The following is an 18,085-nucleotide window of genomic DNA, read 5'->3' as shown; positions in this document are numbered from 1 at the left end:
CGGCTCTGAACCCCGAGTTGAAGTAGCGTAAAGTTGAGGAAATTGGGTGTTGGAGTCGGGGAAATTGAATATCCAACTGGAATCCAACTTGAAACCAACTTCACCACAGTATGAAAATGTGCTTTCAACTCAAGTTTAACAGGGGCATTATAACAACCAGGTACAATGCACCTCATTATTATACCGATATCGCATCAAACAAAAGCTAGCAGACGTTAGTTTGTTCGATTTCAGCGCTAACGGAATGTTTTGCTTCTCTCCTTCTTGATTTTGCTGCGAAACAAAATCGAAGAAGAAGAAAAAACCGGAAACTGCACTATTATGTGGACTTGTGCTAAAAAAAAAAAATTTTTTAATAGGTTTTTTTTTGTTTCTAACATTAATCATTTAAAAGGTCTTTGTTTCTAACGTTAAACATTTAAAATGAAATAACAAATCAAAAAATAAAGGGCGACACATTCATTAGGAGGACAATATCAATCATGAGAAGTAGAAGTGTTATAAAAGTGCAATTCCCCTTTAACATGATGAAAATATTTTTCAAGTTTCATGACAATCAGACATTGCATTCAAAAGTGGTAATCATTTTTGTGAAAAGCCACACCCACATCAATTTTCATTGGGTCCTTATTCATTCATTTCTTAACTTATCAAAATTCTGAATGGAATTTTATGGAGCTTTGTGTAAACAAAATTTCATGCAAATCAATACATTTTTTTAGGAGTAGCATTTTAAAAATGTTTTTTTTTTAAATGCAAATTAGGAATTTTGGCAATAGGCCAAACATTTCAAAAGTTATGGCCAACATTGGTCATACGTTTCACTTTCTTCATATAGGCCAATCTGGTAAGTTTTATTGGGTGAGAATGAGAACATACCTGCCAAATTTTGTTGCTCTACCACGCATAGTTTTTGTTGTGCAAACACTTCTACGACGGAATAATAATAATAATAATAATAATAATAATAATAATAACAATCCGAAATAAAACAACAGGGTTCCAGAAGCTTTGCCCCTGGGACCCCTAAAAATCTGAACAAAAACAGTAGGGTTCCGGAAGCTTCTCTGCTTGGACCCCTAATAAAAATAATTACGATAATACGAATAAAAGCAATAGGGTTCCTGCTGCTTCGCTGCTTGTACCCTTAAACATAACCGCAAGTGGTAATTAATGGGGTCCAAGGAGCATGCAGCTATTTCTAAGCTGTAAGGACATATATTGGATGAATGATTTTCATTTTCAGTCTCTGCCCCAAATTTGGACATAGTTGTACCTAGCTCCCTAGAGCTCAACAAACCAACACGTCTCTAGCAGATCAGCCATTGCTAACATCACTCAAAGGCTGGTGGTCGCTGTATTTTTTCCAGATATACCTTTTTCATTGTACGTCCAATGGCAGACTGACACAAAGACATAGCATGCACAGATTCAACTTGATTGGTCTAGCAATTGAGGAGATAGAGGTATTTGCATTAATTTTCTTCTAACAGCACCACCTATTGGCAAAAGACCACCAAAATTCAATCACGTATGGCAAGTGTCGTGATGATCAGAGAAAGCATTCCTGCATTACAGCGTTTACAGGTTTTTGTAAAATTTCCACAACTGTTGATTTGCTTATGGTGGCCATATTTTTGATAATTATACAGTTTAAGACTCTTTAAAGCCTAATTTTGTGACACTCAGCTTTACACCTGACGGGGAAATGAAAATATAGCCTTACACGGGGCACCACTTATGTCGGGATTATATTTCTATATTCTCACATTTGGCACCACTTATGTAGGCGAAGTGGTATAACCGCACAATTAAAAATCAGTCTCATAAAATTACAGTTATCCAGACTATTCAACCATAAATTTGGAACTTCAATTAATAATCAAAATACAAATATTAAGGATCAAATAATTAAATCAGAGATTTAAGAGATAACCGGAAGTATGTAGTTCTCTTGGATAGGCTATTTTGACTCAGATTCTCACGTTCCAGCAACATAAAAACAGACACGGGTTTAATACAATGATTTATTGAACAAATGTACAAACAGAACAGACACAAACTAATCTAAATGGGGAAAATTCTAAATACGGAAAGGTAGGGGTGTGTATGCGTGTGTGGTTGCGTGTGCGTACGTGTCCCTTTGTCTGTGGACGAAACGGTGGGGAACGGTAAACGGCGGGTGGTCGTGTATGTGTGGGGTACAGTGTAACCGGCGTGGCTGAATAACTGAGCTCAGCTAGGAAGGAGTATTGCTTTCGGTACTGCCGGAGAGTGAAGCGTAACTTCAGCTGTTAAGAAATACATGCAACCAAGCTAGTTATTCGCCCACTACTGACTATACAATGAGTGTGATGTCATTAGGGTTGTAAAGTTAGTCGGGGAGTAAGAGAGAGAAAACCATGCATAGGATGGTTTCGTAAGATTACATCGCCAGCAAAAATTACTATAAACAACAAAATGGAACACAATGTCACATTAAACTCAATGCAGACTAAGCTAAACTATTGCCTGGAAAATTTGCTCAGTCTTACTGTCCATCCATTCAAGCGGGTAGCGGCCTCCAGTGGTCGCTGTGGGGTCCTGGAGAGAACAGTCTTGGCGTTGTGAAATTGTGGAGGTTTCCAGATGTGAGGCATGCGGTGCAAACCGAATCCTTGTTCCGTAGCAACGGCGATGTGGTTGTCCCCCCCGGTCGGTTGTCAGCAAGGCTCTTCTTCCTGGAGCTCGTCGTGGTTAGTTGGCGCAGCGTCGGGCGTGCGCTGGTTTCCACGCGGGATGGATCAGGCTTTAGTCGCTGCAAGCGAGCTAAATCAGCAGAGCCTTGCTGCTGTTTACAGTGACTTTATCTTTCTGTTTAGATAAATCAGTGACTGCCGCGATCTTAGGCGTTCTGCAAGCCCTTTGAATTGGAGTTCTACAGAGTTGCGAGAACTCGAGTTAGGCCCATAGGAGTTCCACAGTATGTGGGCACTCAAGGGACAATGGGAGAGGACTCAGGAAGAGAGAGGACGAAAAGAACGGCGAAAAAGAGGAGCGAGTGATTACTGTCCCTAACTTTTATACCTGGTGGGGGGAGGGGGGACCCGTGGACTGTGATAAGGATCTTGAATGCGGCGTGCACTGATGATGTCATCAGATGCGTGTCAGATGCGCTGCATGTTCTTAAAGAAGGTAATTTCCATTTGGAGGGCACAGACTGACCGAGTGTACCTACACACCTAAGGACTAGTTCACAAAAGTTGGTTTTGTCAATAATTTAAAATGGCAGAAAGACAAAATGGATGCCAATGTTGTTTCTTGAGTCAAAGATGCTCCCTTGTTTTTCACAGAGATATAGCAACCTGATTGGTCAAACTGTTGAAGAGTTATGGGCATTTAAACCTTTTTGGTTCTTATAGAGCCACCTATTGGGTCACAGGTGTCAAAGCTTGCATTTTTTACTCAGAATCAGATTCTGTATTTACATACAAAATTTCCTGAGAAAAATTTGGCGGCTGCATTGCTTTGAAAAGTCAATATGTTTTTGATAATTATTGAGGTTTCGATTCTAGAGATTCTTTCTAGCCTAATTTGCTGAAAAATGAAGGGCGACACATTCATTAGAAGGACAATATCAGTCATGAGAAGCAGGGACGTGTGTCTAACGTGGAGTTTGATGTTGAATGGGCTTCTATTTGATGGGGGGGGGGGGGGTTTGCTTACACGGGTATATCTAAATATCTAAATATTGAAGCAAGCAACCTAAAAACTGTCTGGGGTGCAGACAAAAGCCCGGGTAGGTGTGAAAATGACCCCAGAAGTGTTATAAAGTGAAATTCCCCTTTAAATCAATGTTGACTAATAGAGAAACTAATTTTACATGAAAAATTTTATAAAATACACGCACAGACTGAATAGTGAGCATTGAGCATTGATTCAAAATGGTAGTTAGTCATACTTTTTGCACTCTACACATGAACTTCATGAGAATTTAAGTCCCAATGTCCCCTAACGAGTATGATTAATGATATGCTGGCTTGTTTCAATATCAAACTTGATGCAGTTTCTTACCATTTGTACTTTTGATTGCTCTTCTCCCATAAAATGCATTCAGTGCTAGCTTATTTTCAGACCCACAGATTGTGTTTTCTTCTTGTGGGATCAATGGCACCAAGCATCCTCATTTGAGTACAGCAGTTGTGAGTTCTGAAAAATTATGTATAGAGCTCAGGGAAGCCAAAATTTTACTCTGATTCTCGCCTTAGCGCTTCTAGCTTGTTTTCCCAGTGGATTGCATGTGTTTGCCCTACTGCATTCAAATCAAATTCGACTATAGTTAGTTAGCGGGAAAAAATCCTTCAATCAGGACACTATTTTTGTTATTTCACTTTGTTATTTTTTCTCTTTTATTTTTGAAGGTAACTCTGGGTGGAATTGTAAATCTCTGGGGTGGTTACACTATTCAGAACTCTTAGTCTCAGTCTGCAAATTAATTGTCTTGAAGTTCAGCGTTTAAAGCTACCCGTGCCTGGTAAGCCCTCAAAAACTAGATAGTGTTCGTCATGTAATTCACCATTTGTCAGTTCCCAGCCATAGGAATCATCAAAGTGCTCAGCCAGCGTAGCCTGGAGGCAAAACAGAGCAGGAACTGGTAGGGGTTTGCCATCTGAGGTTTGAATGTGTGTGTGTGTGTGTGTGTGTGTGTGTGTGTGTGTATGTGTGTGTCGGAAGGAGTGTCCATGTTCCTGCTCCCTCCTCTTTCTTTTTAGTTAAAGTAATAATCTCAAAGATTTTCATTAAAATAAATGTCTGTTAAGTCACTATCTATCGCCGAATTAGGTAACACAATGGTGATTGAGCCTATTATTATATTAATTTATATTATTATTAATATAATAATTTATGATTAAAGAACTGGGTGTCTGTGGCGACATTCCCGGGAAAAAAATCACAAGCGGTGCATAGTTAGTGACGCGTTTTCCATCACCCAGCAGTGGTTAGTCCGCCAGAGAGGGTAGACGGAGCTAACACAACAGGCTCGCTCTTCAACTCACTTGCGTGTGAGTGGTGTACTGTTAGCGTATATGCTAGTGTTACAATAACAGAGAAGGGGGGGGGACCCTAAAAGTTTTTGTGTAACATGAGAGGTCATTATTTGTTGATGTAGATTTTGTATTACATTTGATGACAATGTAACGTTAATAAATTACATAGCCTAGCTATTTGCACAGCTAACGCTAGCTACCGGACCATGTCAAGAAAGGCAACATTAGTTTAGACAACATTGCGCACAGTATCCATCTCACATATCAGGTAACGTTGCGTTAGCTAGCTAGCTAATGTAATTAACACAATTTAATGTCAGCTAATAATTAGAAAAAAACGCTAGCTAATGCTACCGACTGGTACCGACCTCGCAAAAGTCTCTAGAATGCAATGCTACCTTCTTGCAACGATGCAATGTAGCTAACTAAAGGTCAGTTCAGATCAATGATTCGCTACGAGACTGGATGCAACTTGCAAAATTCCAAGACGTCTGATTGTAAACGTTCTAACTGCACTTGGGGATTTGACAAGGTGGGTCTTTTGAGACCCCAGGCAACTGCCCTTTTTTGATGAAATCTCCTTTGTTTTTGTTTTATTATTCTTGTTCTGATTGCCAATTTAACACCCAGGTCCGCTTTATTCTCAAACAGTTTGCTAGCAAAACCAGAAACACCAGCGGTAACATTTTGCACGGCAGTTGTTTCAAAAATATCACACAACAATCATTCACGAGAAAGACTGTTTAGTGTGCACGAGATACATAATTGTACAAGCCGCAGCGAATCCCGCAAATTCTTCTCTGCAGTGTAAAGATGTTCATACCGGGCAAAAGGTGGATAAAGAACGTCTGTGGAAATTGATCATCACTAATTCTACCCCAGGTCTGCTACAGCATTTTAACCCAGCTCTGCAGTGTAAAGGCAGCTTAAGTTAGCCTAATGTTAGACAATGAATGAGTGTGTACATAACGTTACTCTTATAACAACCATTTTTTATTCAGTAAATAGTAAGTGTTATAGTTGGCGTGGCCCAGGTGCCAACTGACTGACGTCACACAGGCGACACTGGTTGGATCCGGTTGGATCTCTGGAAAGTGAGGTCCAAAAACACACCTGCAATTACTGCTTTTCGCCATTGGTACCACCAAAGAGAACGAAACAGAAATCTTTGAGATTGTAACTTTCAGTTTGGGCAGTTTAAGAAGAAGTTTGTAACAGTTAGTTGGAAGTGGGTATCTGTCCTGCATCTAGGTCTGCCATTGTACATTTAATCTCTGGTCTTTTGGGATATCCTGCTGTCTGAATTTTGGCCTTTGTACATCCTTGGATTACTTTAGGTCAAAAGCTGTGCTTTGGTTTCTGCTTTCATTCTTTCTTTGTGTATCTGTAACCTTTGTTAATTGTTAGTTGAACCTCGTCTTTAGATTAGACGCGAACACGTGTTGTAACATAATAGATTTCTTAATTTTCATCTGTTTATGTGTTGTACATTTTGATTAATGTTGATCCAAACTGTTTGCTCTGCCTATCAACAAATTTGGCGATTTAATTGATAATTGAGGCCTTTGATAATGATTACCAAATTAAATAAAAAATATATATTTTTCATGTTGGATAAGTGAGGTGTTTTCACCGTTGATACACTTGTGTTTGGTATTCAGAGTGCCAAATATCAATTGAGGGTGTTTTTTAAATTGTTATTTCAATTAATCCTCACCTTGCTGACACTAGGCTTTAAATATTTTGTGTAGCTAATAACCAGAATTGCAATAGCCATTCCCTCTACCTGTTTCCCCATTAATTTTTCTTTTTTCCTGTTATGGTCTGACCTAGACCGGGTTGTAAAATAAGTCAAAGCTTTTGGTTATGCTGGGCTGTAAAACGCTGTTCCAGAAGTGAAATTACATACATCATTAGTAGCTTAATTATTTCCATTGTCCAGTAATTGGTAGCTTAATTAATTTTCAGAGTAGCTTTCCCAGCACTGGCTATACTACAGTAGCCTTGTAGCCTAATTTTAGCCTACCTACAGCTAGCATATTCCCCAGAATAATTACCAATCAAAGAAGAGTATTGCAATGATAATTCAACAGATATTGGTGATTCTATCACATTGGTTTTTTATATTTTCCTATGTAGACAGCTATGTGAGCAACATTTTATGTGTAATTTGTGGTGTATGCCTAACTTGGAAAAAATTTGGCCCAAGGTCAAACTTAGTTGCCACCCCCTACTTTATATGTTGTACATATGTATGTACAATCAGTCAAGCTATATAGCTCAGCTGTATCAGTCAGTATACATTTTTAACTTCTTTAGGTTTTTTTCTCTTTCTCAACCTGTTTGCTTCTCTCTGCTTCTTTTTTTAAAATGCAGATCCCTTGGTAGCAGCAGCAGTTCGCTCCCACTTTGATGACTGTCCTGACTCCCACAGCCAGTTTTGTTTCCATGGCACCTGCCGCTTCCTGATTCAGGAGGAGACACCTGCCTGTGTGTGAGTGAGCACTTCCTTCGCACCAGAATTATCCCAGACAGATACTCAGCTTTCATGGGAATGGCTTTCTGGGATCTACAGTCAGAGACCTAGACACTGATATGCAGTGCTCTCTCACACAGAGGCCTTCCAGGGGCTTGCAAGTTTGCCTTTTTTTGAGACAGCTGAATATAAATGTCCAAAACATGAATTAAAAAAGAGGGAAAAGACTCTCCAAAATCATAACTAACAAAGGAAACACAAGTAGCAATTCCAAATTTTTATGTGGAGTTTAATGGTTATTTTACAGTTGTCAAAGCAGGCTATCTTTATGTGTTTCTAAACAACCTAATAAATTTGTGATCCACAAGAAATTATTGCGATCACCCCATCACACAATGCAAAACAAATTAATATTTAACACAAAGCCCAGTCGCTTGTGATGTGGGGGAATAGCATAGGTTGAGCAGAGCTTCCAAGTCCCATTGGTTTTGGAGTGACAGGGTTTTATCCCAGCTGGCCAAGCTTCTGACCTTCTCCAGCTGATGGCTTTAATTGATGATTGGCCCATTCCCAATTATTGAATCACGAAGGCAGTTGGCGTGCCTCTGTCGAATTCTCACTCCCATGGGTGGTTTCTGTTTATGGTGCTCTGCAGGAATCAGCGGGAGAGGTGACAGTGTGAGGGAAACAGGCACAGTGCAACAGGGCGGTTATGCCCAGAACCTCATTTCCCCCACCCTTTGTGTCACCTTCCTGCTTCGGCAGGCTGAGGACCACAAGGAGTGCAGTGGAGACAAGCCATCTGCCTTTCTGTGCTGGGAGCTGGGCTGGTGCACCACCTGGAAATAGTAGTCCCTAAGGGTCAAAAACCATGTAGTTATCTTGGAATTGGTGTTCTTGGCCCAGGCCATCCATTGCAGGTGGTCGTTATCTGTCACCAGGGTGATATAATGTCCCAGGAAGTAATACAGCAGGGAGCCAAGAGCCCTATTTATAGCTAGGGCCTCGCAATCCATTTGTGGGTAGCACATTTCCCTGAGGCTCATTGTCTGGTTCAGGAACGTGAAGGGATGGTCTTCTGTGCAGAAGACCTGAGATAGGACTGCTCCCCAGGTCTGTCTCTGAGTTGTTCGTTTGAAGGATAAAGGGTTGACCGAAATCCAGAGCGTGGAGGAGAAATGGGGAATTAAATGTTGGTAGTACCCGGCCAACCCCAGGGTTTGCGGTAAGTCCGGCTTGTTGGAGGGCTTTGTGGACCTGCCGGACGTGGCTCAAATATTCCTCCTAGTTTCAGAAATTGATCACCACATGGTAAAATGGAATGGACTGCATTTTTATAGCGCTTTTGTCCAAAGCGCTTTACAATTGATGCCTCTCATTTGTAGGGAAAAAAGGACGTCTCTCGAACGTGATGAAAAAGTACTAAGTTTATTTCCAATACCGGCAGTGACAAAGCGCACGAATGACACCTTGGATTCAGCAGAGTCAGACTGAAACACGAACCTTTCCAGAGGCTGCTTCTTATTTGTTTTCGAAGCTTTGATCAGTAGTGTTGAATACACATACCAAGACGGATGTAGTCGGTCCTTGTAACACCTATCAATTAGACCATAGTGTATTGGCCGTCCTGTTGTGATTGAATTAGCACGTCTGTTGACTTGAATGGTTCCCAATCTCTCACTCCTGGTCGCTATTCTACCATTGTACCAACTGTATTGTGATAATGATAAGATCAAGGGAATGTGTGGCCAGCAGACATATTGGCATCAGAGACAGACTTCTTACACATTCACCCATTCACACACACACTCACACACCAACGGTGAAAGGCTGTCATGCAAGGTACCAATCAGCTCGTTGGGAGCAATTAGGGGTTAGGTGTCTTGCTCAGGGACACTTTGACACACCCAGGGCGGGGGATCAAACCGGCAACCCTCCGACTGCCAGACGACCGCTCTTACCTCCTGAGCTATGTCGCCCCTATACATCATCAATGTTCTCAACTGTCGATAAGGCTGGAGTGCTATATTCATCAGGCGCTGGAACGTGGACAGAGCTCCATGCAACCCAAATGGGAGAACCCAGTACTTGTAGAAGAAGGCAGTCTTTCTGGCATCTTGTGTGAGAGGTGCCTGCCAATAGCCTTTAGCTAGATCAAGAGTCGTGATGATTGGGACCCAGCTTACCCAGCTGTTCTATTAGTTTATCCAAGAGATAGGCACCAAACTGCAACACAGTGTTCAGCTGCCTGAAGTCATTGCAAAGCTGCAGGGAGCAATTGGGTTTCAGGACCATCACAATGGGGCTGGACCACAGGAAGATGGTTTTATTGATGATTCCCAGGGCTTGCATCCTCTCCACCTCTTCCACAGTAGCCTTCCACTATGCCTCTGGTAGCCAATATGGCCAAACGTTTATCACTACAACTGTGGGGTCCAGATGTGGTGCTCCACGATGGTGGTCTGACCTGGAGAATTATAGAACACATCTAAAAATGCTCCCATCTGTACATCCTCTTTTTTAGGGCTTGGGGAAGTAGCAGTGGGGCAAGAAACTTGTTTTCAGAGGTGGGGATCAAAACAAGAATACACTCACCTGGCTTGAATTCATGGGATTGAGCTGGCCATTTGCAGGAGCACTGCTATACCCTCTGTGCTTTTTCTATGTGCTCCTGCACAAGAGGCATCACTTAGTCAATTCTCTCCTGCTTCAGGTGTACATGTTCTATTAAGCTGTGATGGGGTGGCTTGTTCCTCCCAGGACTCCCAGGCTAAGTTTAAGTTTAGCTGTAGAATGACATACAGAGGGTCTTGATCCACGGCAGTTGACACACATCTGACATGACCTTGGACACAAAAGGAGTTCCTTGATCAGTTACTGTTAGATTTCCTTGGGTAGGTCTGTATAGCTTACCAGTTGGATGAGCTCCCAGGTGATTGCTTTGGATGTGGTGATATGCAGCTGGATGGAGAGGGGAAAAGTTTGGGCTGTCTAGGTTTTCAGCATTCCCCGAATCCAGCAGGGCTTCCTCCATCAAATATGGAGCAAGGAGGGCTGGCCATTCGCTGGGGTCTCTCATTTTCGTCTCTGCCACATACTTGAAACTGTGGAGAAAAACATCCACATTGTCACCCGCTGTCATCTTTGTTAGGTGTTCCCAAGCTGAGGAGGGAAGTGAAAGAAGAGGTGTACTGATGGCGGGACCTCGGCTCTGTACAACGTCAGTGAGTCAGGCGACCTGCTCCGCCATCAGCTGGGTAGTGCATTGGTTGGACACACTGGACTTAACTAAGGCACGTAATAGCTCCTCCATTTTGTTGAGACAGGAAGAGAAGAAAAGAGAAAAAAGTCAGTCTTTCTCTTCTTTACAGGTGTCTATTTTTTTCCTAAACAAAGGAACAAATGTAGGAAACAAAGCACAAACACAAAAATATCTATGTGAGGTGCTCTATCATAATCAGACACATTGACCCGAAAAACACATTTTAAGTTTTATAGACTATAAAGAGAATATAAGCTTTCTAATTGTATTATGTCCAAATACAGTTTGAATGTCACTAAACCGTGTTTTCAGAAAACGGCTTCATAGTCACAAAAGATTGCATTCACTCTATGTGACTAGCGACAAACTGGGCTGGATCTTAGTGCTGGCTTTTCATCTTACATTTAAAAAATTTAAAACTATATTTTTACTCTGAATTTCACATCATACAGATCAGACATTTTTAGAATAATGAGATGAAACCCAATACATGAGCTTGAAGCCGCAAAAGCAACTGGTGTGATTGTGGGACTGGTGACAAGTTGGCTAGCTTCCAAATGATGCATACTGCTGTCCTCTTGCGTTTAAAAGCTCTGAATTTGGTTATAAGACATACAGATCCTGAAAGTGAAGATACTGTTCTACTAAAATAAGATTATGATGAACATTTTTGACATAAACATTGATTTATATGAAATTGGCTATTGGCAAATGACCAAGATGGCGGCGCGTGCACAACGCGAGGCTCAGCGTCTCTCCAGTTTTCGCAAATTAGCGGTTATCTACTTAGTCGTTTTAAGTCTGTCCACTCAGAACAGTTTTGCATACGTATCGTACACCCGACAAGAACTTTTGGATATAGGATTATTCAACTCGGACAACTTTATCAGCGATCTACGGCTCTACACTGAGACCGTCAGGACACCGGAGGCTACCAACCCGGCTCCGCCGGCCGGAAGTACTCGCAGGCGGCGTCGAGACCGCAAACAAAAGCGGGGGACAAGAGGAGGGCTAAGAGCCAAGCTAAGGCTATATCCTCATCGGCTATCTCTACCCAGCATTTTCCTCGCCAATGTACGGTCCCTGGCGAACAAGATGGATGAACTGCGACTGCGGATCACCACTCATAAAAGAATTATGGACTGCAACGTCATGATTTTTACGGAAACTTGGCTTAACAGCGGCGTTCCCGATAGCGCCATTGAGCTACCTGGGCGCTACATCCTCAGGGCGGACAGAACAGCTGATGACTCCGGTAAAACCAGAAGTGGAGGATTGTGCATTTATGTCAACAAAGCTTGGTGCACAGACAATGCCATTATCGAGAGTCACTGCTCTGCTAACCTAGAACATCTCATGGTTAAGTGCAGACCTTTTTATCTGCCCAGAGAGTTTACACATCTGCTGTTGTGACTGCAGCATACATACCCCCGGACGCTAATGCTAAGCTTGCTATGAAAGAACTGCAGGCCGCCATTAGCAAACAATAGACTACACACCCGGAGGCAGCCTTTATTATTGCGGGAGATTTCAACCACTCCAACCTAAAGACTGTACTTCCCAAATTCCATCAGCATGTCTCCTGCCCTACAAGAGGGGACAAGACCTTAGACCATGTTTACACTAACATGGCTGAGGCATACAAAGCCATTCCCCTCCCCCACCTGGGACAGTCTGATCACCTCTCATTGTTCCTACTCCCCAAATACACACCACTCATCAAACGTGTGAAACTGTCAGTTAGAACAGTTAAAGTATGGCCAGAGGGAGCAGACTCTGTCCTACAGCACCGGTTTCAACATACAGACTGGAGTATGTTTGCCACTCAGGCCACCCTGGATTCCCACACAGACATTGATGCCTATGCCTCCTCTGTTTTGGACTATATCAACGCTATCATCAACAGTGTTACCACCCACAAACAGATTACAACATTCCCCAATCAGAAGCCGTGGATGAATAGAGAGGTCCGCCTACTGCTGAAGAGAGGTCCGCCTACGCTGCTTTCAGATCAGGTGACGCGCAGGCCTACAGTTCAGCCAGGGCTAACCTGAAAAGGGGCATCAAGAGGGCCAAGTACAGCCACAAGCTAAGGATTGAGGAGCACTTCACCTACAACTCCGACCCCCGGCGCATGTGGCAGGGCATCCAGGCCATCACGGACTATAAACCCACCTACACCTCCCCCCCAACCAGCGACACCTCCCTCCCTGACGAGCTTAATAACTTCTACGCTCGCTTTGACAGGGACAACCAGGAGGCAGCCATCAAGGCTGTACTCCCTGCAGACCACCAGCCCCTTACACTCGCCCCCACCGATGTGTGTGCAGCACTGAGCAGGATCAATGCACGCAAGGCTGCTGGCCCTGATGGCATCCCCGGACGCGTGCTCAGGGCCTGCACTGGGCAGCTGACTGAGGTCCTGACTGACATCTTCAACCTGTCACTGGCCCAAGCAGCCGTCCCCACGTGCTTCAAATCCACCTCCATCGTGCCGGTGCCGAAAAACTCCTCTGCAGCGAGCCTAAATGACTTCCGCCCTGTTGCACTCACCTCCACCATCATGAAGTGCTTCGAGAGGCTGGTGCTGGCTCATCTCAAATCCTGCCTACCACCCACACTGGACCCCTTCCAATTCGCCTACTGTCAAAATAGGAGTACGGAGGACGCCATCTCCACAGCGTTACACTCCGCCCTCTCCCACTTGGACAACAACAACACCTATGTAAGAATGCTGTTCATTGACTTTAGTTCAGCATTCAACACCATCATCCCCTCCAAACTGATCACCAAACTTGGTGACCTTGGTATCAACCCCTCCCTCTGCAACTGGATATTAGACTTCCTAACCAACAGACCTCAGTATGTTAGGTTAGACAACCTCACCTCCTCAACTCTCATCCTGAGCACCGGCGTCCCATAAGGCTGTGTGCTGAGTCCTCTCCTATACTCCCTCTTCACCCATGACTGCACTCCTGTACATGGCTCCAATACCATTATCAAGTTTGCAGACGACACAACGGTGGTTAGTCTCATAAATAACAACGATGAGACAGCCTACAGGGAGGAGGTCCAGCACTTGGCGGCGTGGTGCGCCAACAACAACCTGGCCCTCAACACCAAGAAGACCAAGGAGCTCATTGTGGACTTCAGAAAGACCAAAGGAGGCACGCACACCCCTATCTGCATCGACGGGACGGAGGTTGAGCGTGTCACCAGCTTCACGTTTCTGGGCGTCCACATCTCCGAGGACCTCTCCTGGGCCCTCAGCACTTCAACCCTGGTCAAGAAGGCTCACCAGCGACTCTTCTTCCTGAGGAGACTGAGGAAAGCCCATCTGTCTCCTCAGATTCTGGTGAACTTCTACCGCTGCACAATTGAAAGCATCCTCACCAACTGCATCACAGTTTGGTACGGCAGCTGTTCTGCCTCAGACCAGAAAGCACTTCAGAGGGTGGTGAAAACCGCCCAACGCATCACCAGCACTGCACTCCCAGCAATTCAGACTGTCCAGCACAAGCGGTGTCTGCGGAAGGCACGCAGCATCGCCAGGGACACCTCTCACCCCAGCCACAGACTGTTTGCCCTCCTTCCCTCTGGGAGGCGCTACAGGAGCCTCCGTTCTAGGACCAGCAGGTTTCAGGAACAGCTTTTTCCCCTCAGCTGTCACCTTGCTGAACTCTGCACCACGGTGACAGCCCCCCCCCCCCCCCCACCCCGGATACCCCCACCTGGACCCCCCCAGCCTCCCCCCCCCCACTCAGCTTACTCCAATGACTGAACCTTGCACTGCCGCACCTTGCTAATAATATATTTATCATATTTATACCGATCCACTGTCTATATTGTTTATAACTGTCTATACTGTTTATATCACATTGTATTGTATTCATATTTATCAATATTGTATTCATATTTATTCACTTATGTACATACACCTTACTGCACTTTACTGCTTCTTTTGCACTTCTGGTTAGATGCTAACTGCATTTCCTTGTCTCAGTACTTGTACTCTGTGCAATGACAATAAAGTTGAATCTAATCTAATCTAATCTATTGTGAATTATGATTAATTATGATTGTATGGTTCATGTATATTAACCACCCGGCCTTTTACCTTACACCAGTGATTGCCCACATTCTCTGACAATGTAGGGGTGTGACAGGGGCGATGCATAACACCCCAGGCAAACAGAAAGCCCCGTTCAGCATGTATGAAATATTTATATGGCCGAGGCAAGGGTACGTTTTACACAATGCAAAAAAAAACAAAGGGCGGTACATTCTGATGTGGGGAAATAGCTAAACTTCCGTAGTGTGCTGATCCCCAAGGAATCACAGGGTGCCATGGGATGTCTTTTTGGCCTTCGGTTATGGTTTCTGGAAAAGAACAGATCACAAACCTTATTAGAAAGCTTCCGATCCCTCCCTTTGGTTTTGGAATGATGGGGGTTTACCCCTGCCACCCGAGCTTCTGACATTTTTCAACAAATGGCTTTAACCCCTATGTGAAATTCCCCTAGTGGTCGACACGCTGGCATGCCTAAATTGCTCAATTCAGATATTCTGTGCTCCTGCAACCAAATTATGAGTTGAAAACACAAACTCTGTGTTCTAGCTTTATTAGTAGACGGTTCAACACAACTATGCCAAAGACAAAGAGGTTTCACCATTGTCACGCTGGTCATCCATTTACCAACCATCCCCTCCCTGCAGTCTCCTCTGTAACTACACCCCCCACGCATGACACACTGGACAATAGTGTCTATCTGGGCATACATGAAAACATTCTTTTACCACAAAAAATGTGTATTCCATTGTAGCAACTAGATAAAGCCAACAATAGCTGAAGGTATGCCAGTACAACAGCAAAAAACCACTGCTCACTGAACACTGAAATAAATGAGGCATTTAAAAAAAATTATACCATGTAATTGTACTGTCAGTATCTGCAAATAAATATGGAACAAACAAACAACCTTACGATTGGATTTATGCGTAGAGATGTCCCTTTCTAGTGAGTGGTCGTATATTGTCTTGGATCCGTTTGTGAAATATACGCTCATTTGTTACACCTGGGTACGGTGCTGCGTAACACCATTCATGTTATTTACAGTGTTGTCCTTTGTAGTACAATCTTGATTGTAGTGGCATTGTAGTGGCTTGATCAACAATTAATCTATTCAATAGGTGACAGAATAAGCTTTCTTACAATGTAAAATATGTCTAATTTTACTTTTTGAATAGCATTTTATAGCTCAGCGTAACGAAAGGTTTGTCTCATTATTGTTGCATTACGCATTCAGTCTGTGGCCTAGCAGTAAAAGACACTACACCTGGCGAAATTTTATTGATGACTCATCATTTCTTGGGAAATATTATTATTCTTGAGAAATTCTGAGCATAGCTAAGGCATATGTTTGCTGATAGACCTAGCTGATATACTATTTTCTGGACTAAGTTAGAACTGGGGAATGACATCATTCATTCTGTCTCTGTCTCTATCTATTGAACTCAGATAAAATTTCATCATCCAAATGTAAGTGTTACTGCTGAAAATATTTCGGTTATATACAGTATTTTTGAAATCGAGTGTCTTTAAATAGGTTTGTGGTATTTTATAATGGGGATATTTCACACTGTAACATAAGCGTTCGTTGGTATCTAAGTAGTGTTTGTGTTTAATGCATTGGATGTGACCTGAACTGGAACATTGCCAAAATGTTGTGGATGGTTGAATTCTGTTTTAATGTCATCCCATTCCCAAACAAGAAAACATCACATACTGTAGAGTACAGAAAAACATACGAGAGTTAACAATTACACATGTAAGTACTGTACCACATTGTGTAATGTTTTTGCATTATTTAGTGGGCTTGCTTCGATATCTTTCATATTTATTTTTTATTTTTTTTATTATCTGCACTTTCCGCCCAATTTTCCTAGCTCTAACTAGTCCTACAGTTTTTGCACCACATTCCAACTTTTTACACCGAAATGACCGGCTAGTTCCAGACATTGTTGCTTGTATTCAGATTTTTTAAATATTCAAAACTTTTTTAAATATTCCTTTTTTTGTGAACAATTTTTCCCCATAGGAAAGCATTGTAGAATGTTCAGATCATAGTGTGTGGCACTTGGTTTTTCAGCATTTTTTTGCACTTTTCTAACTTGTTACAGCTCCTTAAATTTGGACTCTTTCTAGACTTTTCTGACATGAAAACGTTCAGCTATTTGTCTACTCTCTCACTAAAAACGCTCCACATACACACAAATGGGCTGCCCACTCTAGCTGAAGTTGGTGATTTTACAGTTTTGACACAGTTTTTAGATCATCACAGAGGCCACAATTTTCAACGGAATTACACATAATCGCACACAAACCTTCATCAACTCCTCCTTGCACTCATATTCAAATATCTAAGCTTTTATCATTTTGCGGATATTGCACTTTTTCTGAGCTATGCGCCCTCATTGAAATGCATTGAGGCTTGAGGACAGTGGCAGTTACTTCAGACTTTATCCTTACTTTAAGTATTCAGCAAAGCAAGCCCACACAATTCCTTCAGGAATTGTAACCTTTCTAGTTTTTTTAAATCTGATATCAATGTTTCATCTTAAACCTTCATAAGGGGCACTACATGTATATGCTTTATAAAAAATAAAGCATTTAATTCATTTTTGGAGAGATTTTGGATATGTTTCAGGACCCAAAGATATTTTAGACCACTGTACTGACTGAAAGCTTGTTATTCCCACTTGGAAATGATGCAACAGTGAGTTTCATGAGTCAAAACAGTTGATTTGTAGTGAAATACATGATTATGTTGGGATTTACAGCAATACATAATTTAGACATTTTGGATAGATTTTGAGACACTGGGTAGACTGCTTACTTTTTTCTTCATAGATCTTTTGTAGTTCTGTGCATCCACTGTGCATTTTGCGCACTTGTGGTCAATGAGTTTTTGATCCAGGACATGTATGGTTTAACCTGCAATATATATGTGGAATCTCTCAGTATTTCATTGCAAACCAAAAAAGAGCAAATTCATTTTTTATATTTTTCCTTCACAATTGCATTTGTGGCACTTTATTTCTTCCTAAGAATATAGGAGATTATGTATATAAACTAATCTAAGTTAGTATTGTAAATGGTACAATACTGTGATGCTCACATCTGGAGTTATAAAGCTTTAAATAGGCTACTCCCTAAATGGGCAAGGATTGGCCAGATTTGACATGTGCAAGAAGAAGTTAATTGATGACAGCCTATTCTATCTATCAATCCATTATCTATTATTACCTATTATTATTTAA

At 42.4% G+C, this 18,085-nt stretch overlaps 1 protein-coding gene across 2 annotated transcripts in view; it reads left to right on the top strand.

Annotated features, from left to right (window-relative positions):
- tgfa (transforming growth factor, alpha) overlaps positions 1-18,085 on the top strand; it is a 59,677-nt gene that overhangs the window by 23,429 nt on the left and 18,163 nt on the right. For both annotated transcript variants that reach the window (XM_064297719.1, XM_064297718.1), the window contains one exon: positions 7,404-7,521. In XM_064297719.1, the coding sequence (XP_064153789.1) occupies positions 7,404-7,521 (118 nt within the window). The remainder of the gene's footprint in view (positions 1-7,403; positions 7,522-18,085) is intronic.

The sequence above is a fragment of the Anguilla rostrata genome, chromosome 10, assembly GCF_018555375.3.
Source record: "Anguilla rostrata isolate EN2019 chromosome 10, ASM1855537v3, whole genome shotgun sequence".
NCBI classification, from domain to species: domain Eukaryota; kingdom Metazoa; phylum Chordata; class Actinopteri; order Anguilliformes; family Anguillidae; genus Anguilla; species Anguilla rostrata.
Note: the sequence above shows the minus strand (reverse complement) of the source record. Positions and strands in the feature narration are given on the sequence as shown.